At 33.8% G+C, this 26,586-nt stretch overlaps 1 protein-coding gene across 1 annotated transcript in view; it reads left to right on the forward strand.

Moving 5' to 3' along the window:
- The first annotated feature begins 302 nt into the window (after positions 1–302).
- The window catches only part of KCNK10 (potassium two pore domain channel subfamily K member 10), a 175,121-nt gene continuing 148,837 nt past the window's right edge, over positions 303–26,586 (forward strand). Inside the window, exon 1 of the mRNA XM_074232058.1 lies at positions 303–618. Coding sequence (XP_074088159.1) covers positions 567–618 — 52 coding nt within the window. The 5' untranslated portion in view covers positions 303–566. The remainder of the gene's footprint in view (positions 619–26,586) is intronic.

A 26,586-nucleotide genomic window follows, 5' to 3' on the forward strand; every position in this document is an offset into this window, starting at 1 on the left:
CTAAGGCTGTCGAATGGCTGGTGCTGAGGATGCTGGGCGGGTGGAGGGGAGATGTGCCGTGGGTGTAGCGGTGGAGGAAGGGGCTGCTGAGCGCCGTCTGCATTGGTGCTAGGCAGTGTGTCAGACTGACGTGCGCATGTATGTGTGTGCTCACACGCCTTCGATGTGTGTAGTAATACTGCAGTGGGCTTCTCCCTCTCACTATCCTCTCAGCACATGGACTAGACCATCCGGGCTGCAGAACCTCGCACCTCACGGGATCACATTTTGGACCAGCCTGGCTAATCTCACTGGGGTCTTCTCCAACAATTCCCCTGCAGATCTTACTTTTGATTCCAACCAGGGTGCAGCTGCCCTCCACACGAATACAACTACAAAATAATCGGTCCATCTCTAGTCCCTTGTTAGCGTATATATTTTTTCTTGGTGGGCTTTCTCTGGGGTTGCCGAGCCAAAGCAGTCCAGGCTTCTCCTATCATTTGAAATTAATTCACTGAACTGCAGCTCTGAGGTAGAGAAGTTGAGGACCTTATTTCATTTTCTCTCCCTTTTCGGGCAACGGAGCAATGAAATTTCCAATCGAGACTCCAAGAAAACAGGTGAACTGGGATCCTCAAGGTTGGTGTTGCTTACTTTTCACCCCCCCCTCCCCATCCACAACTCCTCTCTGGCTTTCCTAGTGATTGGTGACAGCATGCGGATTTGGAGTAATCTTTTCTCCATGTGCCCTACTCCGGGAGTGGAAGGAATCTTGCTCTAGTCAGTGTATGTCCTTAAGCTTAGAAGTGCTCTCGGGAATTGCTGAGCAGGTGGGGGAAGGAGGCAGGAATGTATTCATTCTGAAAACCGACACTACAATTATATGTATTTTAAGTTCCAGGATTTGAAAATATATTTTATAGGTGAATTAAATCCAGAAAGCCAGGTGAATGAAATGCTGCAATGTATATGATAGCTTTGTTAATAAATGTTATTTAAAAATTTTCTGTGTGAGTGAGCCCGTGTGGCTCCTTTGTTTCTAGTGATCTTTGTCTCTCTGGTAAATGGGTGGTATACTTACTTGGAGTCAGATGTGGTTGCCTGCCTAGGGTGTCCTCAGTGGGAAAGGTATCCTGGCAGCAAACAGGGATAAAAAAAAATCTGCTGTACCGTGTCCCTCAGGGATGACCCACTGCTCAGGACGTTATATGATGGAGCCCAAAGGGACACTTCCAAGTCTTGACTCAGTCTTAATGTTGGAGCAGTGATCACTGTTCTGCCAGTTTGATTACCTCTCTTACTCCACTCAGGAAAAGAGGAGATAGGGTGGGGCGTGGAAAAGAAATGTGTACTCAGCAAGTGCCACTACTAAGGTTGGAAAATGCCTCTTCAGCTCAAGAAGGAAAGGGTAAAAACTCATTTGTGTTAGATAATTATGGGAAACTGTCCTTGAATTTAACATACAGATGTTTAATTTCCTCCTAAGTGATTAGTATGGGAACAGAACAAGTTAAAACCATATGTCCAGTTTTGCATCAAGAATGCTCTTTAGTAGTTCTCCAAGGAGATCTGAAAAGATGACACAATTTCTAGAAAATTAGTTTGTATTTCAGGTCAAATTTTGTGTGTGGTTTGTGCAGTAGACCTGGCTTTTTGTTGTTTGTTTTTCCCACCATGTAAAAGTGCATTTCCACTTTTCTCCAGAAGGGAGTTAAGAAGAAAAAGCATCCATCTCTTCAACAAATGTCTCATGAATTGCTTGACTACTGGGGAGTGATTTTGCTTTCCTTACACTAACTCCTCTAGAAGCTTAATAAAAAAGAAACCTTGTAGCTGATCTTCAAATCTAGCCTGGAAATGGGAATGTGGCTTTTAAAATCCACTTATGGACAATCAATGTCTCATGTTCATACAATACTAACAAACACAGTTGAATTCTTATAGTAATCTCACTCATGGTAGGTGCTAAATAAATCTTTATTGACTAGTCAGCAGAGTAGATAGATATTCCATTTTATATATACACAGAATCATACTATAAATGAGATGCTTACATTCATCCAGCAATATGTGTATACACATATGAATTAATGTTTGTATAAATATTACTATATTATAGTATATGTTATTATTGTACATGTTTTATATACTATATCACATAACTACATATTAAATTCTTTAAAAACATTTATGTAAATATTAATTTAGAATTTAATATAAGTTCTATAATAGTAGTACTATGTTACTATATTCTGTAGAATATATCTACATAGATAAATTTAGAAATGTTTGTGTAAGTGTATATGTACACATATACATATACAAATGCATACATATGCATTGTATGTATGTATGTATGCATGCATGCTTACATGTATATTACTTCAGGTGAGCCTAAGGGGGAAATAAATGCTAGGTCATAGGTAGACAAATTTTCTGGAGGCATGTCCAGAACTGGAACTAATGTTGAGTGAATAGCCCTTTTCCTTAGGACACTGAAATTTAGAAAGTTCAAAACTTTAATGTGGAATTTTAAATTTTGTTTGCACTTCTTACACACCTCTCGATTTCTTCAGCAACTGAAAAAGTAGTTAGCAAGAATCGATAAGTAAACTAGGAAGGTAAAAAGATTGTATCATTACTTCCATTCCTCTCCCTTCTCCTCCTTATCCTTCCACTCATGAACTGTAGTTTTATACCAAAATTCTTCCCTGGTCCGCTTCTATCTTTCTTCTCTCCAGGATGTGATTTGCACAGAATAGACTTTCAGTGTTCAACTGTATCCTCTTCTGACTGATTTGATGAAATATTCAGGATATTTGTTTAAGGTGTCATATTGTAGTCTTACCCTAAAGACTAACATTGCTAGGCAAAGGTTTTGTCATACTCTACTTTCATTCATTTGTTGTGACTATTTAGCTGTTTTCAGTCTTATCTGATTCCTTGTGACTCTATTTGGAATTTTCTTGGCAAAGATACTGTAGTGGTTTGTTATTTCCTTCTCCAGCTCATTTTGTAAAGGAGGAAACTGAGGCAAATGGGGTTAAGTGACTTGCCTAGGGCAACACAGCTAGAAATGATCTGAGACCAGACTTGAATTTAAGAAGATGAGTCTTCTTGACTTCAGGTTCAGAATTCTTTCTACTGGGTCACCTAACTGCCCTTCATTCATTTACTCTCTTGTAAATAAAGTGAAGGTGAATAGGGTGTGGTAGTTTTTCATTTCAAGGAGCTGAGGGCAAGCTAAATCTTTTTTGTTGACTAACAAAGGATAAGATGACCAACTTGGTGGACCCAGTAGCAAAGGGTCTTTCATGAAGATTTTTTTAACCATTGCTTCAGCCATACTAAACTAAAAACGACTCTCTTGTCACTTTTTTTTTGCATGAATAATCAACTAACAGCCAATTAATGGATCAGGTGCTGTGCTGGAGACAAACAGGTAAAAATGAAAACATTCCTGAGAACTTGTAACCTTTTGGGGAGACAGTGTGTATCCAAATAAGTACATACAAAATAAAGAGATAAGAGGAGAACCTGTTTTTTTTTCCATAAGGTATACTCAGGAAAGGAAACTTCTCTACCAATTCAGATGGTCAGTTTTTGTACCAATTATAGCCTTAGAGAAATGCCTAGATCATTGAGAAGATAAAAGGTTTGCTCAAGGTCACATAACCAGAATAGGTCCATGGTAGGATAGGAATCCTAATCTTCCTGGTTTCAAAGATAAACTTTATACAGGCTTGCATCATTTTAATGCACTTTATTTTCTTGCACTTCAAAAATACTGAGCTTTTTTCCTTACAAATTAAAGGTTTGTAGGGGAAGCTAGGTGGCATAGTGGATAGAGCATCAGCTCTGGAGTCAGGAGGACTTGAGTTCAAATGTGGTCTCAGACACTTAATAATTGCCTAGCTGTGTGACCTTAGGTAAGTCACTTAACCTCATTGCCTTAAAAAAATTAAAAAAAACAAAACAAAGCAAATTAAAAGTTTGTGGCAACTCTGGTCAAGTCTATAAGTGCTGTTTTTTCCAACAGTGTGTATTCACATGGTGCCTCTGTGTAACATTTTGGTAATTATAAAAATATTTCAAACTTTTTTGTGATGATTATGTCTGTTATGATCATTTATCATCAATGATCTTTGATGCTGCTATTGTAATTGTATGGGGTAGCATGAACCATGACCTTATAAGATGACAAACTTAACTTGAAAATGTGTTTTGACTGTTCCACAAATTGACTCCTCAGAATTCTGTATTCTCTGACACACAACAATACTGAATTTAGGCCACTTAATAACTCTGCAATGGAAGAATCAGTAATGTCATTGTTGTTTTATTTTTAAGAAATTACCACAGACCCCCAAACCTTCAGCAACTACTACCCTGATTGGTCAGCAGTCAGTAAAATCAACACAAGACCTTCTACTAGTAGAAAGATTATAACTAGCTAAAGGTTCAGATGATGGTTAGAATTATTTTTTATTTTTAATAAAATATTTTAAATATAGCATTATTTCATTCATAATAGATTACAGCACAGTAACATTAACTTTTACACTTGATCTTAGCCAAAAGGCCGAGAAGCAATAACATTAACTTTTATATACACTAAAAATCCAAATATTCTTGTGACTTGCTTTACTGTGCTATTCACTTTATTGTAGTATCTGGAACTGAACCACAATGTCTTTGTATCTCTGCCCATGCTCCATGCCACATTGCTCCTCTACAGGATTTATACTAAATAAATGCAAGGTAAATTCTTGGGTAGAGTGAAAAGATAGAGAGGGTCTAACTAGGGAAGCAGCAGTGTGTGGAGAGAGAGGGAGACAAATGGAAGAAAGATTGTGGAGGTAGAAATGACAAGATTTTTACATCAGTTACTTCTTCTTTTAAGAGATCATGGATCTATCCTTTCAAAATTTTTCCTTTATTCAATATGATTGATGGGTAAGAACCCATTATAGTATATTGAAAAGAACATTGCCTGTAGACTCAGAATACTTCATTTTTAAAAAAGCCTTGTGTCTGTCTCCTAAGTTACCATATGGCCTTGGGCAAACTACTTTTCTTCTCTAAACTTTAGTTTCCTCATCTATCATATAAAGCAAAACTCATTATGGTGACTTCTAAATCCATTTCTAACCAATATTTTATGAGTTTTTAGTGGCCATATCAGTTATTGATTGGAAAAATGCATTGTAGAGCTTGTTGAGAAATTTTAACTGAATTGAACCAAGAAGTGGTAGTAGTGACAAATGTTGTGGAATTATGTAGTATTTATGATATTCTGTTTACAGTTTCATTAACTGACAATTTAATAGCACAAAATGAATGCAGTTTGAGAACATATTTGATTTGATTGCACTTAGGTGAATTAAGGGAAGCACCATGAAGTAGCTTAGGCATCAAAAATCAGACAAATTTAAATGTATTATTCTTTCATAGGATAAAGCCATCCACAATAACAATAAAGTTAAATTTGACCCCAAAGTTCTCTGCAAATCTTTTACAACACAACTTTAAAAAAAGTATGATGATATTCTAGTTGAGATTGGTCAATGGTTTCTACTTGAAAATAGGATGGACTGACTGGGATGGTTACCTTTCTCCTCCATCAGTGAATCAGTTCAGCAAGTTTACTTCTGTCCCTTAAATTAAGGGGAGCTAGAGTCACAGATCATGGGATTTTAGACATGGATGGGACTTTGGGAATCACCTAAGCCTTCTCCATAATTTTATGGGTTAGAAAACTATTTTATGGCCTAGAAAGATCAAGTTATGTGCTGAAGTTACATAGCTAATGTCAGAATCCAAACTTGAACCGGGGTTTTCTGGTTTCTACTCAAGTGTTCTTTTCGTTGGATCAGAATGCCCCAAAGAATAATTCTATTCAATAAATGATTCTATAGGTAATGAAAAAGAAAGTTTTCTTTTTTTAAAAAACAGCAATGGGGGCAGCTAGGTGACTCAGTGGATAGGGCACCGGCCCTGGAGTCAGGAGTACCTGAGTTCAAATCCAACCTCAGACACTTAAAAATTACCTAGCTGTGTGGCCTTGGGCAAGCCACTTAACTCTATTTGCCTTGCAAAATCCTAAAAAAAAAAGAACAATGACAACAATGGAAAAGAGCAAATTTGCAGAGCTCTGCTATCCTAATATTAAAATGATGCATCTTTGTCCAGCATGCAGTTTACCAGATAGCCATTCTTAAAATCCTCATGTTTATGTTTGCAAATCTGGCAGTGAAAAGGCTGTAAAAGGGGATAGCAGATCTCCCTTGTGCAAACATATGCTTTGTGTTTGGTTAATAGACAGGTCCATATTTTCCCCAAGATTTGAGGCACTTAACCATTCTTTCTTAATGAATAAATATAGAGAAAGGTAGTTTGGCTAGTATTAGATAGGTAAATAATTTTTGACTAGAATAATGGCATTTACTAGTTATTCTATTCTAGTGGAGAAACATGACAAAAATACACGGTGAGTTCTTTAAAAAAGTGATATTTTTATTGCATACTGTAAAAATGTACTCACTGGGGACATGTTGGCAGAACCAATATCAAAGCATAGTTCTTACTGTTACCCTGGATATTACTCTGAAACATGTCTTTGTAAGTTAGGAAGAATAATTTCTAATGTGTGAATAATCCATGAGTCTTTAGAGAATGGTATTTCTCTGCTTTGGCCTTTATTTTGGGAACTAGTAGGAAGATTCTTGAATTAAGTTTATGTTGCTTAAAAGGTGGAATTAGAGTCACATTGACCATTTGTCAAATCTAACCCAACAGCAAATTACACTAACTTTACTTTTGTTTTTCATTAGGCACATTGAAGTAGGTATGGTGGAAAGATCTTTGCACTGTAGAGTCGGAAAATGTGGGTTTGAACCCCAGCTTTGCCAAAATTATATAATCTTGGTCAAGTTACTTCTTCCTGGTGTTTGTTACTCTCATCAGTAAAATGAGAGATTTGGACTATATGACTTCAAAGTTTTCTTTCTAACTTTAGTATTTTGTGACTATACATTTATTTTCATTTCTGAATATAAAGATCTGCACTCCAATTTGGAGCTTATTTATGTTGCCAGAATAGCAAGTTATATTTATATAGTACTTTACAATTGAAAACCCTTCACATACATTACTTAATACTTTCTATTGTGATTTTTTTTGCAGCTATACATCATATAACATTGTTCATAATTAGGCCAAATAGTCAGTACTAATTCTTTTATTTCCTCTTGCTTTGTTTTTTACTTTTCCCTTTTCATTTTTTTAAATATTGGCTATTTGAATTCTCTCTTTTGTTTTTTAACAGATTAGCTAATAAAATGACCTACCCATCATATTTGATTTAAAAAATAACTTCTAATTTTATTAATTCAGTGTTTATCTCTTTTCTATTTTGTTTATTTCTTTTAATTTCCATAATTTCTATTTCTGGGTTGATTTTTTTAAAAAAAATTATTGCTTATCTAGTTCTTTTAGTTGCATTCCCAATTCATTTATTTTTCATTTTTTTTTTTTGTTTAACAGATATAAATTTCTACCTAGGATTTCCTTGGCTACATTTCAGATGTTTTGGTACATTTTTTCATTGGTATAATTTATTTTGTTGTTTCTATGCTTTGTTTGGACCTGCCAATTTAAAAAAAATTTATTTAGCTTCCATTTAAGTTTGAATCCTGTCTTCAGATGTTTTTTATTGATCAAAATCTTATTTCATTGTGGTCAGGAAAGGACGTATTTAATATTTCTGCTTTTCTGCTTTTTATGAGATTTTTTAATGTCCTGGAACATGATCAGCTTTTGTGAAGATGCTGTGCACATTTGAGATGTGAATACATATATCCTTTAATATTTCTTTTCAATAATCACTAGAAATCTAGTAAATACAAATTTTCTAAAATTCTATTTAAGTTTTTAACTTCTTTCTTATTTAACTTTTTGTTAGATTTGTGTGTAGCTTACAAAAGAGGCCCATTGAGGTCTTCAACTATTATAGCTTTAGGGTCTATTTCTCCTTGTAATTCAATGAATTTTTCCTTCAAGTATTTAGATGCCATGGTAATGGGTTCATATTAAGTATTTGTATTATTTCATTGCTTTTGGTCTCTTTCAGTATTATATAGTTTTCCTTTTTCTTCAGTTTCTTGTATGAAATCATGAATGCTCTTTTTGGAATTCACATAAAGTATAATAAATTCGGCTCTAGTCACTCATTTTAACTAATCTTTATATTTCAAGTGGGCTTCTTATAAACAATATATCATTTTTCCATTTCATAATCCATTCTGCTACTATTCTTTCATTTAAGGTGACCATTCCATTCATATTTACTTTTATGATTATTAATTATATAATTCCCTCCTTCACAATTTCTATTTTTCCTCTCCCTCTAAACTCTCCCTCTATTTAAAAAAAGAAGGGAATGGGAAAAAAAAAGAGAAGAAAGCTGATCAACACTAGAAATCTGTAATTTCAGTGATCTTTTCCCTCCCCCTTTTTTCACCAAGCTTAGATCCTGATCTCTGGGTCTTTCCTTTATTATATTCAAGATTCTGAAGGGGAAGTTTCTTTTGTTTGTGACTTTTACCTCCCTAAGTCTATTCTCCATTTTTATATGCCTTCCCACTGTTCTCCTTTCCTCATATCAACATATTTCTCTCTCCAGTTTAACATCCTTTTACACCAAACTCTCTGAGTAACCTTCCCATCTCTACCTCTTCCTCTATGTTTTCATATTCTTTTTACACATACCTTATATTTGAGAGTAAAATTTTAATCTGCCTTCCTTTTTTCTTACTTATGGCATACCATTTTCTTTCACTTTCCTTTTTCTTTTCTTGTAAAACAAACATAACAGAATGAAACCACACCCAGATTTTGTGTTTGTCTTACTTCTCTTCTTCTGTGACCCTTGACATAGAATTCTGAAGGAATTTCTACCTTATTACCCCATCTTATTATATTTTATTGACAAAATCTTGCTTGACTGCAAACTACCTTTTTCTTTTTTCAAACTATCATATTCTAGAATTTTTTTCCTCTCTTATAATAGTTGTTCTTTTAAACTTATGAAAAATTCAAGTTGTCCAAAAATGAAATAGACTGCTTTGAGTAGTCATTCTTAATGGAAAGTTTCAAAGGAGAGGCTAGATATCATTTACTGAATATGTTACAGAGGAGATTCCTTTCATATAGAGGAGTATTAAAATCCCTTGTAATTCTCAAATTCTGTGATTTTGTAAAATCTTTGGTGATGCTGTGATTCCTTAGTACTAGAACTCTTCCTTTTGGTTTTTTGCAGTATTTTTTTGTCTTTGATTTGGAAACTCTGGATATTTAATATTGCATTATTGGACATTTCCAGTTTACAATTTCTTTTAGGAAGTGATTGACAGCTTCTTTGTATTTTGACTTTTCTCTTTGGTTCTAATAGATCTGGGCAGTTTTCTGTGATGACTTTTTGAAATTTGGCATTTATGATTTTTTTGTTTAGTCATAGCTTTTAGAGAGTTTGTGATCTCTAATCTATCCCCTTTGACCTATTTTCTAAATCTAAATGTTTTTGAGAATAATACTTTATATTTTAAAAAAACTTCAGTCTTTAACTTTGATATTTCATTTTGCCTCCTGGAGTCGTTGACTTGTTTGGTTCTATTTTTTTTCAGGGAGTACACTTCTTGGGCTTCTATTTGTTCTAAACTATGTTTCTTTCAGTTTTTCATCTTGAGCTCTTATTTCCTTTCTCTTTTAGTTTATTAGCTCTTGTTTCATTTCCTTGGATCACGCTTTTAATCATTGTGGCTAAACCATTTCCTCCAATTATTTCTTGTAGTTGATAAGCTCTAAGCCTGGATTTACTTCCTATACTTCTCTTGGCATATAATGTTTTTTTCACTTTGTTTCATGTTTTCTTCTGTTCGGCCATACTTCCAGCCTCAGTTTTTATGCATACATGTCAGTCTTCTAAGGATTTTTAGAAGTTTATCCTCTTCCCATCCCCTTGTGCTGCTCTCCTGCGTATTCCAGATGTATTTCTATCGACCACTGAGGTGAAGCATCCTGTATTATGCCCTAACCTATGCCTCAGTGCCTATCTTCTATCTCAATTTCCTGGTAGTTCATTGTGCATTCTCACCTTGACCAATTTCTGTCATCTTCTTCTTACAAGCTTTGGTTCTATTTCTTTCTTTGACCCTGACACGCCCTTCTGTGATGTTGAAAAATAACCGACCTCCTATAAATCTCATTCTTCATTTTTCACTCAGTTCTTGTGCCTCAGCACTAAGTTGGCCTTTTTCATGCCATGGCTCCCAGTGCTTCATGGAATCTATGCCCAAGCCCTGGCTTCCTAGTCACTGACCTGAACTAAGTCCCCCCCGATCATAACCTATTAGTATTCCTTAATTTGTTTTGAGTTAAATTTTTTCTAGAATATATTATCATTAAATATGATTATTTTCCTCTTATAATACTGTTCTAAATTATAGCTATTTGAATAAAAATTTGTAATTTGCAATGCATTTTATATTGTTATCTCAATCCTTATGTCAACTTTGTGGAGTAGTTAGTACAGAAATTACTATCAACATTTTGTTGATAAAGAAATTCAATGAATTCAATTCAATTCAATAATGATTTATTAGCTACCTACTATGTGTCAGACACTATGTTAAAGTACTATGTTGTATAGACTCAGTAATTTGAGATTACACAGTTAATAAATGGCAAAGATAGAATTTGAACCCAGGTTGTCTAATTCCAAAATAAAAACAATTTCTTCCTTTATTTCCATTAAGTTTTAACTATATATTTGATTTTTAGTTTAAGTGTAACTTCTTAATATCATTTCCTTCACATAGCTAAGAAACAGTTAACCAAAACAAATCATACCAGAAGTTGCATATGATGCTACATGCAACATTTCACACTTGCAAGGAAACAACTTTTCTATGGAGAGGAGGAATGGGTGTTTTATTATTGGTCCTTTGGAACTGAGATTAGTCATTGCAATTAATCTGAATTCTGACACCATATTGTGTTTTCATTTGTATTAATTTAATCATTGATCATATTATTCTTTTAGTTTTGCCTGCTTTACATTATAGCAGTTGATACATGTTCCTCTAAATTCTTCACATTCTGCCTGTGTTTAGGGTGCTTTCTTTTCCAGAGAACAGTATTCTGGAAGTTTTCCAAAGGGCTGCAAATTTCCACAGATATCAGGCTTGGTGTTTGCTTGCATTGATTATTCACACTGAATAAATATTTGGAGCCATCTGTGCATTGGTCTGAGAAGAAATGCAAGTCCTTTTACATGTCTCCGCCCCCTAAAAAAATTTCATATCTACAATGTCATACTATGGAATAAACTCTAGCTTGAGAATCATGAGATCCTTTTTACTCAATTTTATGGGAAAGGAGAAAACTGAGCCTTTCAAACTCTTCATTTATAAACACGGACAATGATACCAGTACTACCTACTTTCCAATTTTATGAGGAATGAGCTTTGTGAAACTTAAAGCGTTATTGAAATGTGAGTTATTATTATTGTTGTTATTAATATGATGATGTCTTAGATATGTTCCTTACTAACAGATAACTTAAGTTCTCTATAAAATGATGGAATTGGGTCAGGTGATCACATAACTCTAAAATTATACTTTAAAATATATATTATATACTTATATAAATTTAATAAATAATTACTATCATTGCTTATTATTTGGAAGACTATGTGAAAGAGGGATTCAGCTGGTTCTATTGGCCTCAGAGGGTAAAACTAAGAACAAAGAAGAGAAGTTTCAGAAGAACATATTTTGTTAAAGTTTAAGGGAAAACTTCATAACAATTAGAGTGGTTCAAAAATCAATAGGAATTTTGGGAGCTTCTGCATCACTGGGAGTCTTCCCTTGAAAGGATGAATGTCCTCTTGTCAGGGATATCGAAGTGAGGATTTATGTACAGATTGGACTAGATAATCTTTGAGTTCATTCCCTAACTTCTAACATAATGTTACAAAATTAGACAGAGATAAAAATTTGTAGCTTCCCTATTCAAATGTTACAAAATTAGACAGAGATAAAAATTTGCACCTTCCATATTCAAAATGAGATGACCCAGGACAGAGAGACAGCAGTTGTGGATGTGACAATAGCAGTTATGATGTCAGGGTTCCATTTTGAACTGGGAGAATGAACAGAAGGGAGAGACCCCGTCAAATTCTAGAGTCAACTCTTCAAAAGCATTATGTTATGAACCAGAAATAAAAATAGAAAATGATATAATCTCAAAATTCACATCATCATTGTGGGGAGACAACACATAGGAAAATTCAATAGGACAGCTGGAAAGGCTGCTTGTTCTTATGGCTTTAAGATAGGGCTTGATGGTGAGGTCTGACTATTTAGGATGCCTTGCTGGGAAGGGGAGTTCACCTTTATGTGGGATCTGCATAGGTCAGGTTAAGACAGTGCTATTGAGAGATGGAATATGATCTTGTGGGGTCTTCTCTCTGACTCACTTTTTTATAGGACTGTTTGGATTGGAGTAAAGGAGGATTTATTTATTCAACAAATGTCATCTCATCAAATATAAGTAATACAATGTCAGAAATCATATTTTGAAACACGGCAGTTAGGTGGTACAGTGGATAGAGCACTGGCCTTGGAGTCAGGAGGACAGGTTTGAATTTAACCTTAGATACTTGACTCTTACTAGCTATATGACTTTGGGCAAGTCACTTAACCTTGATGATCTTATATCAAGGGACATCTCCAGTCATCCTGATTCATAACTGACCACTGGACCCAGATGGCTCTGGAGGAGAAAGTAGGGTTGTTGACATAGCAAAGCACCACCTCACTCAAATCCAGTTCATGTGCTTGTCATGGCATCACCTCCCTGATGTCGTAATTCTTTGAAATGAAGGACAAACCTTAATTTATTATTCTGAAGCTTCAAGGATCTGTAATTTTATTAGTGTGCTCATTCTTTCCACCAGTGCACTTAGTGAGGTCAACAAGTATTTTTCCTGTGTTTACTAGGCATTGTGTTAGACACTGAGGATACAAAAAAAAAGGTAGAAAACAGTCCCTACTTTCAAGGAGCTCACAGTCTGATGGAAGAGACAACATGAAAACCCAATCCATGTAGAAAAATTTGGACATAATCAAAAGTGTCAGTAAAGGCTTCTTGTAGAAAGTAAGATTTTAACTGGAACTTGAAGGAAGCCAGGAAGGGAAGATAAAGAGGGAGGGTATTCCAGGCATGGGAGAGTCAATGAAATGAAATGCTGATAGTCTGGAAATGGATTCTTGTTCAAGAAACTTCAAGGAGACCAGTGTCACCAGATCTTAGAGTATGTAATGGGGTTCAAGGATGGAGGTGAGGGCTAAGATCTAAGAAGTCTGGAAAGGGTGGGGCTGGTTATGAAGAGCTTTGAATGCCAAATTTATATTTGTCTGAGAAGTGATGGGAGGCATGGGCATTTATTTCTTTACATTTTACTAGTCAATTTTGTTTGTTGCTTAGTGGATGGGGGAATTAACACTTGGTGACCAGCTTTGTGATGATAAGCTCAGTCTGGATCCTTTTATTTGATTCCCCTTTGCTGGTTTTTCATTCCTAATTTGCCCACTAACTAAGGGGGCTCTCTAAGACTCTGTACTGCTGATCTCATCAGCTCTGATCTCTTTGCTAATAATTCCCAGACCTATATATCCAACCCTAGTCTGTCTGTCTATCGGTCTCTCCTGTACCCTTTCGGGTCAAGTTCATTTGTTCTAATCTTATCATCATGCTGCTAACTCAAGCTTTGATTGACACCACCTGCCTCAGCCGTCTCTCTCATCTAATTTGCAGGACTGAAGGGTGGAATACCAACCTTCTTACAATGCTGTCCTTTATAAAGGGCAAAAGCTGAACTTTGATCTCTCTACTTTGTATCTACTTCCTTGCCTGGTTTCAACTCCAGGGAAGAATATATTACCTGGTGTTCCCTCCTCTCACCCCCAAATCATAAACTCTTGGAGGGTAGGGACCGCCTTTCTCTTTATTAATTGTATTCCCAGAACTTAGAATGGCACCTGGCATATGGTTAATACTTAATAAATGTTTATAGAATTGGAATGGATTGGATAGAATCCAATTCAAAAATGGAATGGATTGGATAGAATCCATTCAAAAATAGAAAAAAAATCAACACAAGATACCAACTAAAACTAAAGACATTTTTTGAAGAAAGAAATATGATTTTGAAAAAAACCCCCAAAAATATATATTCAGGTACTGCTGTAGGTTCTGAGCACACAAAACAGAATTAAGATTTTCATGATCTGAAAGATTTTAATTGGATATTTAAAAATCATTCTCCTTTCAATTCCCAGTCAGCTTCCTAAGATTATCAGTTATAGAGGAGAAAATCCTAAATCCAGAATGAACAAAGCAAAATCTACCATTGTGTTCCCTGAGGAATAGTCTAGCATAAGAGTAAAGGAGAATTTGTAGGATGAACATTAGAGTAGAGGAAGTTAGTCTTTTCTTGGTTACTTATGAAGACATGTACTGTGTTGTGAAAGTGAAGTGTGTATGTGTGTGTGTGTTGGGAGGCCTTGATATAACCTTTAGCCATCATATAATCATAGAATTTTCAAGGTGGAGGGAATCTTAGTGATAATCTAGGGCAATATCTTAAGTTTATATATGAAAAGATCAAAACCCAAGGATTGGAAGCTGCTTGCCTCTTCTAAGCTCCTTGAAGATAGGGAATCTAATGGATTGGATAGAATACTAGATTAGAGATATAGGAGACTTGGGTTTGAAATCTTCCTCTCCTTATCCACCATTCCTGGGGTAAGAAACCTCTTAGACACTCAGTTTCTTCATCTGTAAAATGAGAGAATTGGACTTGAGGGACTCTAAGCTTCCTTCCAGCTCTAAGGCTATGATCCTGTCTTTTCTTCATTTTTGTATCTTACCTACCTAATTCAGCAGGAAGTTTCACATATAAATGTTTGCTGAATTGTCATGCCTAAGGTCACACAATGAGTTGGTGGCAGAGTCAGACAGAGAATTTAGATCTCTTCACTCCTCATGCTCTTTCAATTATGGGATGTTGTAGCAAAATAGGTTTTATTGACTGTTTTGTTCTTCAGGTCCTGTTGACCTTTTATCTAGGTAATTGTGATATCTTAACTACTTTTTTTCCCTTACTAGAGATGGCTTATTATGTATAGAAGGGAAAAATATTCTGAAATGAAAGTAATATGAAAACAAAATATGCCAAGAAAATATTTTTGAAGATTTTTGATTTGGAGCAGCTAGGTGGCACACCAGTCCGGGAGTCAGGAGGACATGAGTTCAAATTTGACCTCAGACATTTAAGAATTATCCAGCTAATGACCTTGGGCAAGTCCCTCAAACCCATTGCCTTGCAAAGACCAAAAAAGAAAAAGAAAGAGTGATTTGACATTAAAAACAAACAAGCATATATTCAGTTATTGTGCTAGGTCCTACGAATTCAAAACAATGACATAGTACCTATGTACTGGTACCAGATTAATCTTAGATCATAAAACAGGATCTTAACACAGAGCCCTGGCCACATCATAATCCTGTTCAAAACAAAATGGAGACTAAATAGAACAAACAACCCTGTAATTATTTTTATAAGTGTATAGAAATGTACAAAGATTAATAAATGCAAAGTAATTTTGAAGAGGGGGATGAGAGAGAGCAGTAACAAATATGAAAGATCAGGGAAAAAATCATGGAGGCGATGTTATGAGTTGAACTTCAATGGGAAATAGGGATTCTAGGAGGCAGAGGAGAATCAGAAGAGCATTCCAATCAATTTAACTCTTTCAGGAGATCAGGATAAGCTTATTTCTGTTTTCTAACTCTAGTATCTAGTATACAGGTTATGGATAGGCTATCCATAGGCTCTTTTCTTATGACTCCCTTACCTTCAATAGAGTAGTGATGAAAACATCATCCATGCCCTTGAGTTCTTCAGTTCTTTGCCTGAGACTTCCTGATTCTTAGTATCAGATATTATTTGCCTGTATAAGATTATTGGAAGTGATTCATGTAGGGAATAACCAGAGGTGGATACAGATCTTCGGAATTTTTTTCTGTCACATTCTACTCAGGTTGACAAAGCTGTGGATCTGTCAGTAAGGAATCGTTAATTATTAGTATTCATTTCTTCTTCTAACCATTATTAGACAACCTCTCACTTATTGGCATCTATGAATACATATCCCTGCTTCTTAGAGCACAAAAAATTTCCTTCCTATTGAGATGATTTGGTTCCTCTGGAGGTGGAATGGGGATATGTATGGGAAGTGCTTCATTCCCATTCCTTGATTCTAAATATTTATTTGTCCTTCTTCCTTTCCTTCTTTAAATCATTTTCTTCTGCCCTCCATCTTCTTAACACTCTACCTGTTTTACTTCTTTTTTCTCTGTTGTTTTCTCCATGAAGTTCTATTATTTCAGTTCTTTCTGATTGTCTGGATAGCATAGATAAGTTCTTTGACTCTATTTACTTTCTTTTGTCTGGAAAGCATCTGTCACTTCATGCAGGCATGGTTATTCTTGATACTGAATAGAAAGACCAATATTTTATAACCTGTACTGATCACAGATCCTTGTTCTCCACACTTTCTTGAAACCAGAGCCTCACTCTTTGCCCTTTTTTTTTCTGATGTAGCAAAGTTCTTGTTTGCCAAATCCAAGGGTGTGGGTTGTGTTTAATAGTTGACTTGGGTGAAAGTATAGGGAGGAGAGGATGTAAGCACACATACTTTTTAGTTTAATTTGAATTTATTAACACTCACAATCAGCAAGATAAATCAAACCTTAATTTGTAGCAATTGCTGATTTCTGTCTATAAATGCTCATTCTTAAAATTTAATAATGGGCAATATGCCCCTGGCAACCCTTTTTTGTTTTTATTTGTTTTCGTATTTTTTCCCCCATTAGATTGCAAGCTCCTGTAGGGCAAGACTGTCTTTTGCATTTTGGGGGAGGGGTATACTTAGGACAGTGGTTGACATATAAGTAGGAGCCTAATGAATGCTGATTGATTGATTGAAGGAGGCTCCTGAGAAAATTTTTTTTATGAAAGGCAGGCCTTCTACTTTGCCTTAATATCAGTTTATTCTTTCTCCAAAGATTTGATAAAAATTAAGTTTAATTATAGTTTCGACTAATAGAGACTTTTAAAAATTTACATAGTAGTTTAAGCCAAAGAGTTAATGCATATTATTTCATTTGTTATCATTATCATTAATGATAGCTTAAATTAATGACAGCTCAAGTCTTAAAACTGAGCTATTTGGGACACTTTGAATATTGCTTTAAATTATAGAAATTTGGGTTATATTATGATCATAATTTCTCTGTCTGATAGAGGATGAAATCAGGCACACAAAAAAGATAAGTACCTCAAGACACTGACTCTGGGTCAGAAGACTTGATTTCATATCCTAACAATGATGCTTCTTATCTGCCAGTCCTTGGACAAGATGCTTACTCTCTCAGTCTCAGCTTCTTTATCTGTAAAGTTGAGGGATTTGGCTTCTAAGGTCCCAACTCAGGACCTTTGGTCCTAAGATTTCATGATTTGAATGTCACATAGTTTTCATAGATTTAAATAGTTATACCTTACAGACAATGTAAAAAGCTAATGTCATTTCCATTTCTCTATTCAGTTTTAAACATAAATCTAAGAGTTAAAAATAAAATGAGGTGTGTATTATTTAACCAGACAAAAATTGCTTCACTTGACTGCCCCTTGTGAAATAAATGCTGCCTCTGTCAAAATTAACAAAAAACTGTGATAGTTAGATGTGAGATCCATGGATTTCAAAGAGGAAGATGGATGCACCTAATTTATTTAAAAACTTTATTAAGGACAAATTTGCATCTTAAGACTATAGATAAGACTTAGCTTTATTCTGATGGGTACTGTGTAATTTCAGAAAAGCAGATATGTCATTGATGAAGCATGATTCATTGTGAATCCTAACATTGTTGAATTACAAAACAGGACATTACCCTAGTACTCATTTAGTCAAACTCCAGTCTAAAGCAAGAACTGATGAGCAGTCAATGAGCTGTATGTATCTTGTCTATAATTATATCTGGCAAAGCTCCCCTTGAATACCTCCAGTTATGGAGAACTTAATTCTAACTACATATCTCTAGCTATTATGAAGTATTTACTTATATTTTTTTGAAATTCATTTTCCCTTAACTTTTATATTCATTGATTCTAATTTTATTGTTAACAACCAGGAATAATAGGAATGCCTTTTTATAGTTTGATTCTGTGTTAATATGTTAATTATTTGTAATTTCAGCTTTGTAGAATTATATGTGACTGATAAATTTGGAACATATGGAAATATCAGGTTTAAAATTTTTACCACACAAAACTCCATGTGCCTTACCTTTGTGGTAAGGGGAAATAGATATTTTTGTTGATTGTTGTACATGGGAGATGCTTGTTCCCTTGAACCACCTGGTCAATGATATTAACTCATGCTGCTGCACTATCAAGTCTTTGATCTATAGTCCCAAAGTTTTAGGTCCAATGGATAAGACGATTGTGAATGGATAGAATATAAGCTCTTTTAAAGTAAGTATTGTTCAATTCTTTGTCATTACATCCCTATTAACCAATGCAGTGCCTGCCACATAACTGGTGATTACTATTTTGCTAATTGATTGAATGACTAGGAGAGCTGATTGTTATCATCTGTAAATTCAGATAGAAAGGTTAGGATGAAATTATAATTATGGAAGGTATACTGGGCAGGTATAGAGGATTTAAGATGAAGAATTAACAAAAGAGTGCATTGCAACCTGGAGATTGCAACCCAGAGAAGTCAATTGCTCAGACCCATGGTGTTAAACTCAAGCAGAAAGACAACTAATCTGTATATAAGGACCCCTTTGGGTCACAGATTGACTTAGTTTTACAATGTAATATTATGTATATTTTGTGGCATTTTTTATTTTGTTAATTTCCCAAATACATTTTAATCTGTTTTGAATTGCATTTGGTTGTATTGTGGCCCACATGAAATATGAAAGCAGAGACCCTCAGGACATTTAAACTCAGGCAGAACAGGACTAAACCTATTTCACTCAAAAGGCAGTAGAAACTTAGAGAAATTTTGGTGTTCATACATGTGGTCCTTGTTTATTTGAGCAAGCTGAATTTGAACATCTCTGGTTTTCCCCTGAAGATATCCCACATATTTCATCATTTTCCCCATTGATGATCAAAATTTCTTGTAACTGTAATTCATAAGGCTAGGAGTGGCACTTTGTCACTCCCAGTACTTATTGTGTCACTCTTACACAACAATCTGTCCTCTGAAATTCACACCATCTGTGTGTGCATGATACGGTCTCTGTCGCTGACTCTGTTGTGTACTGACCGCCAGGAAACTTTCGTACCTTTTTCAGTGATTTTAGTAATTGACCTACAGCTTTCTTATCCTCCTCAACCTCTTCTGTCATCTTTGGTGATTTCAGTGTTCATGCTATTGACTCTTAACATATACCTCTCAAGTTATTAGTCTTCCAATTTCCCAAGACCTTCATCTTTATTCTATCTCATCCAACTACAGAAATGAATGATTCCATATCACATGATCCTGAGATCTGTATTTGAAATGTACTCCCTTTGCATCTCTTATATCTCTCACTTCAGTAGAATGTAAATTCCTTGATATTAAGGATTAATTTTCATTTTTTTTCTTCCTTCCTTCCTTCTTCCATTATTCCTATGAAAAAATTCTACATAACAATTAAATAATTTATGCACTTTCACATCATCTAGGTTAGTGTCTAGCTGATATTCTTAAAAACTGAATTTGGCCTCAGAATTATCTTGAAGGTCGTCAGAAACCTCAGAAGCTACAGGAAACAATTCTCTATGAATGAATTATCTTATATGTATATGTATTTTTCCCACAGTTGATCAACAAGCACCATCAGCACATTTCTTCCCTCCCCAAAAACCCAAATAACTGACCTCTTTGATGCAAGGTCATAGTGACACTCTTGAATGTGGGACAAGTATGATAGATGAGGATGAGACTTGCAAAGTACTCAGGGTTATGTAGGTAGGACAGATGCCAGCATGAACCAGGAGGGAAGGGAACAACATGGATTTGACTTTGGATGATTATGATAGTTTCAGGAAAGGACTCAATAAACAGGGTGGGAATATATATCGTCTAACCATCCCCTCTGGTTTTAAATAATCTCCAAGGAGTTGTCCTTTATATCCATATCCACTGTCTAAAGCTTTTGTTTTGTTTAAAAACAAACAAAAAAAAACAAACAGAAAAAACCCCTCAAAACCATTTAGAGATCTACAGTTGACCTTTGAATAGAGTATCTGAATATCTAGGTTCTGGTTATAGTGTGATAGGGAATAAATATTTCACTTAACCATCTAGCCAATAAAGCAGGTTATAGAAGATAGCTCATCTCTGTCCCTCATCTTGCTCTCTACATTTCATTCTCTTCTAAAGAAATCATCATTGTGTTTTTGCATTTTTAACTTTAATCCTCTGATTTTCTAAATAAATGGACTTTTTCCTCCATTTCTACCTAATTTTAATATCTGTGCTCTTTATTTGTGGACTAATTTATGGTTGTGGGAGGGAAAAGGGAGCTAGACTCTTCACAAAACCCTCAAACAAAAAAAAGTAGGAAGGAAGGACAGAAACAAGCATCTATTAAGCACTTTCTTGTGCTGGTCACTGTGCTAATATCATCTCATTTGACTAAATGAGATCTAAAACCCAGTGGCAAAACTAACAATATAATAGTTCACAAGAAAATGAAAATAAACCAAAATACAAAAATTAGCAACTTGAAGAAGACTACTAAAACAATTTAAAAAGTAGTATGGACAAGCTGAAAAGTTATAGAAGCAAAGTCAATAGAAAAGAAAAAAAATCTTCAAATGGAAAAGTGATACATTGAAAGAATTCAATCAAGAATCAAAATTTATTTTAAAAAAATCTTATAGAAACCCCTTCCACAAGAACTGAAACTAGTATTTAAACATCACAAAAATGATTATGAAGGTATGATGAGGACTATTACCAAAGTGGATCGTGTGAAAGATATAAAAGATATGAAAGAATTAAAAGATAGAAGAATCATAGAAGATGTGAAAGAATTGGTAGAAAGAAACCAAATCAGGGTTATTATAATGGGAAACTGCATTGCATATAATGCAGAGCAATTAGAAAACATGAAATTAAAGTTATAGATACGACTCATGAATCCAAGTATACTCAGAATGATTGATATCCTTTAAATTTAGAAAAGAAATATGCATATTTTTTCAGGACATTAAAATAAACTGTCTAAAATCAACAATAAAGATTGACAATATACAATAGTTATAATCCATAAGACCCAATGAAGAAAGCAAAGAAAACCAGATTTGGTGCTTTTACATACATTATAATTAAGCTTTATCACCATAATTTTAAGGAAAAAGTCCCACAAATTTCAAGAATAATGACATTCCAAGATATATGTATGATCTCAATGAATTTCTCCAGGGGGAAAAGGAGTAATCAGGGAAAACTGGAATATAACATTTTCAAAATTAGGAAATATGATTCATGCAAGCAGAATTTACTATGCTATATGAAGGCAAGAATGGAAATTCAAGAAACAGTTGGAATTGGAAATTTTGGAGATCATACAGTTCAAGGAAGTCATGATCAAGCAAAAGAGAAAAAGAAAAAACAGGGGAAAAGAAATTAAAAGAATTCACCCTTCAAATCAAGATAAAAGAGAATCTTTAATAATTGTAAGAACTCTTTTATATATATAGATAAATGAAAAAATAAGAAAAATAATGGATGGAGACAAAATAATTCCAAGAGAAACTCCTATCTATGATAGAAGGAAGTCCAAGTTAAAGAGTCTTATGTAGTTATTTTATATGAAGAATTTATTCATATCACTTTTCTTATATTTGGATTAACAATACTAACAATAAAAATAAGAAAACTTATATTCCTTTCCAATAAATTGAATAATATTCATCCCAAAAGAATAATAGAAAGCATCTACTAATTGCAATACTATTTAAATGGGTCAAGCTCTGCAAAGAGGAAGAATAGTAACCACAAATATTTATGTAATAGATTAAAAACAAACCATGTACTGTATACAGGAAACCTATATTCAGAAATATCTAAATTAAAAAAGATTCAAATGAAAGGTGTTGTAAAATTTGCCATGTTACTACTATTTCATGAAAAGTTGAAATGGCTTTAATGGTATAAAAGTCAAAATTAAATTAGAACCATTAAAGGACACATTTATAATGACAGTAAATTAATTTAAAATTATATATGAATTATATATGCATACATGGATGTATATAGCAAAATTCTGATAGGAAAATTATCCAGACATGACAAAGAATAGCTTAAAAATCAATAATACTGGGTTTATGAGCTATATTATAAGAGTATAAGAAATCCTACAAAACAGTGACTAAGAAAGAAATCATAGACCTAACAAGAATGTTAAACAAATAATATCTAATAGTTATATGAAGAGAACTCAATGGAGGAACCAAAGAATATGCATTATTTTTAAGAACACTTGGAGAATAAAAATCACTTACTGGGACAAAAATAAATCATAGACAAATAAAGAAAAGCATATATTTTATATGCTACATTTACAGGCCATGATGACAACAAGTTTAGTAGTAAATTTTGACATGAATAAAAGAATAGGTCCATGTGGAAACTTAAAAAAAGATTTTTAATCCTATGTAAAATTGAAAAATACAAAACAGAATAAAAAAGAATAAATGACAACATAAACCCCAGCATATAAAAAGTGTTCTGGATACAGTTACTGTAGTATTCAGAAGCAAATTTATAGGGTTAAAATGCCTACTTCAACAAGAAAGAGAGTTGAAACTTAAATTGAGTTTTAAATTGATGCCAGCAGAAAAAAGATCATTAGAGATGTTAATTTAAATTTGAAAACAAGAAAATAATTAAAGTGATAAAATCAATCAAGTTAATATAACCCCCCCCCAAAAGTAAATAAGCATAAATCACCAAAATGAGAAGTGAGAGATCAGAGTAAGGGCAAACATAAATTTTTATAAATTGTAGAGATCATTAGATACATGTCTATGCTAATAAATTTGAGAATCTAAAAGAAATATAGGACATGTAGCAAAGAAGTAGCTAGATAAAACATAGAGAACTTAGGAGAAGTCTGACAGAACATCAAAAAGTTACTAAAAATCCTGGGGAAAGATGGATTCCAATGATAGTCTACCAAACTTTTAAAGAACAAGCAATGCAGATATATATTTTTCCAAACTTAAAGATGCTACTAATTTCTTCTATGAGATAAATATGCTGTTGATTCCCCAAATGGGCAAAAGTAAAGTTGAGAAAAAAATGACAAACCAGTATTATTAAATATAAAAGATAAACTACTAAATAAAATTCTTGCCAAAAAAAGTTTAGCAGCAATTATTCTTAAATAGAATTTACTGTAGGATGTGAATTCAAGTATGATTAATAAAATAAGTCATATAAAATGACTGCATGAATATATGACTAGGAACAGATAAAACCTTGGCAAAACACATTATTTATGTGAAAATCATATAAATATATAGAATATATAGAAATAAAGGTATATGAAAAAGGAGGAATTTCTTTAATATGATAAAATATGCATTTCAAACCATGAGATAATATTGTACACTTACAAGAAAAACACTAGAAGCTCTCCAACTATAAGCAGATATAAAATTCTATTTGACAGTCTTAAAAATGCTGGCAAAAATTACTAAACCATTAAAAGGAAAATTAAAGGAATAAGTATTGGTAGTGAAGATGTTACAATATTTCTTTATGCAGAGAACATTTTTGTACATGCAAAAAAATGAAGACAACAAAATTAGTTGATATGGCTAGTGATTTTCGTAAAGTTAATGGGAGTATAAGTTTACAAAAATAATTTATATTTATATACTACTTGTATAGAAAGCTACCTTTGACAATAACAAAAGCCATATCAAATATTTGGACTTTCAATTATCAAAACACAATATAGGGAGACTCCCCATACAATGAGAGGAAGCAAATTGGAACCTTTCGGAGACTTTGAGCAGGGGAAAGATGAGTAGATTGTTGTGATACTCCATATACAAGATGATAAAGGCTTGGACACTTTGGAAGTGTCAAATTTGAGGAAAAATGAAAAGGATTTGAACAATAGGATCTATGGAAAAATATGAGAAATAAGTTCAAAAACAAATAAATTTATAAGTATAAGGGAAAGGAGGTATAGTAGGTGGTGCCACTGATGATGTTTGGAAAATTGAGAAAAGGTTTTTGTTTAGAAGGAAAGTTAAGATAATGATTTAAATTTTTAATACACACAGGGTGTCTCAAATCTTAGTGCAGTTTAAGTTTTATTAACATTAAGGCTTAGATGACAAGATATCTGATTAGAAAGAAATCCTATGATGTTAGAGTCATAGTATGGCATAGTGGAAAAATCTGTGGATTACAAGCTAATGCTGCTGTGTCCTTAACAAGGACATTTTTGAGACTCAGTTCATGACCCTGGAAAAGGCAGTTAATATCTGTTAAGAACTGTGTTTAATGAACTACTAGATTCTTCCCAGGTCACCAAAATTGTCTAAAATTGAGATTATGGACTGATATGCCCCAAAGCACCCCTCATTTAGCTTGCTAAATCAGCAAATACTTAAATGGAGGGGGGGAAGAATATTAAAGTTTACCCAAGGAAATGGGACACAGGGAACATGACTGAGGAGCAGATGCCCATCTTGTGGCAAGTTGGATATACTCTAAGACTGTTAACCCTTGAGAGCTTGTTCTTTGACATTTCTCCATTCTTATAAGTAAAAGATAGGGAAAGAGGATTTCTCTCCCTTAACTACTGCTATCCTTCCCCACTTCAACCAAGAATAACAATGGTAAGTTGCTTTAGAAGAACTTGGTATATAGGGATCAGCTAAAAAATCTCACTGTCTGCAAGAAACTTCTTATGATCGCCCTTAATACTAGTACCTTCTTTCTAATATTGTATTCAATTTATCCATATTATGTATGTATATATATATATGTATATATACATATATATATATATATATATATATATATATATATATATATATATATATATATATATGGTTTGTACATACCTGTTTGCACATTGTCTACCCCCATCAGACTGTGAGTTCCTTGAGAGCATGGTCTATTTTTTGCTTTTCCCCCCCTTAATATCCTTACTGCCTAGCACAGTGCTTAACACCTGGTAGGAGCTTAATAAATTTTTTTTGATTTGTTGACTATGTGGTAGTCATTTCATCAATGTGGACCTCAGTTTACTAATCTATAAAATGAGAAGGGATGTAGTAGATCTTGAAAAATTCCTTCAAACTCTGAAATTCTGATTCCCCATTCTGTAGAAAATGCTTTCCTGGAGAAAAAGACCATGAATGTTTTTACATTGTTTATTTTTCTGGCTCTCACATCTTAAGAAAAAAATAGTCACATAGCTTATGCAAGATTCTGTATATGCTTTCATGTCAGTGAGATCATGAATTTATATCTAAAATGTTTATTAGAAGTTATATAATCCAACTTCTTTATTTTACAGATGAAGAAACTGAGGTCTAAAGAGGTTCCACAAATTGCCTAAGATCATAGGGGTGGCAAATAGCAGAATCAGAAATTGAACCTATAACAAATTCCATGCTCTTTAATCATGTCATCTCTCAACCAAATGATAGTCTGAAACTTGATTGCCTTTGGCTTGCTGAAGATCAAGGTGACATGATTACCTTGAATACAAAATGGACTTGGAGTAATTTTTTAAAAAGTGTCTAAGCTATTAGTCTTTCTATATCACTGATAATGAGCCATGGACCAATTCTTTAGCTTGATATATATCTATTTCTATATATCTATATGTTTAGACATAAAAATATGCACATATATATTATATCATATAGAAATATTTTATTTAACACAATTTATTACTATATGATCTTTTTTACAATCAATAATATAAAGTATACTATAATATAATATTATTTATAAATATATACTCTCAAATAAAGTATTCTTGCAGGAAAGTCTTTGTTTCCTTGGGTTCCTATATTCTCTGTTCCCCACCTGAAAAACTCTGGAAATGATATTACTACAGTTATCCTAGAAATCATTTTATTGTTACAAAAAGAGGATGATGATGTGAAGGAGAAATAAGCAAGAACTGATTCAGGCTTAGGACAAAATCGGTGGTATCTGATTTTTCAGGGCAGAATGAACCCAATGATGCCCCTCTATGCATGTGAAAACATGTAAGTTTCCTTGATGACTTTCTTCAAGTCTAGTTTAGTTCCTGAAATACAATCCTTCTCGTCTTCCTCTCTGTCTGCTTTTCTCCTTTTCTTTCATCCATCTATTTATATAGTGCCTATCATTGTAGTGTCTAGGATGAAACACACCAATTTTAACTGA

Source organism: Macrotis lagotis, chromosome 4 (assembly GCF_037893015.1).
Source record: "Macrotis lagotis isolate mMagLag1 chromosome 4, bilby.v1.9.chrom.fasta, whole genome shotgun sequence".
NCBI lineage: Eukaryota > Metazoa > Chordata > Mammalia > Peramelemorphia > Peramelidae > Macrotis > Macrotis lagotis.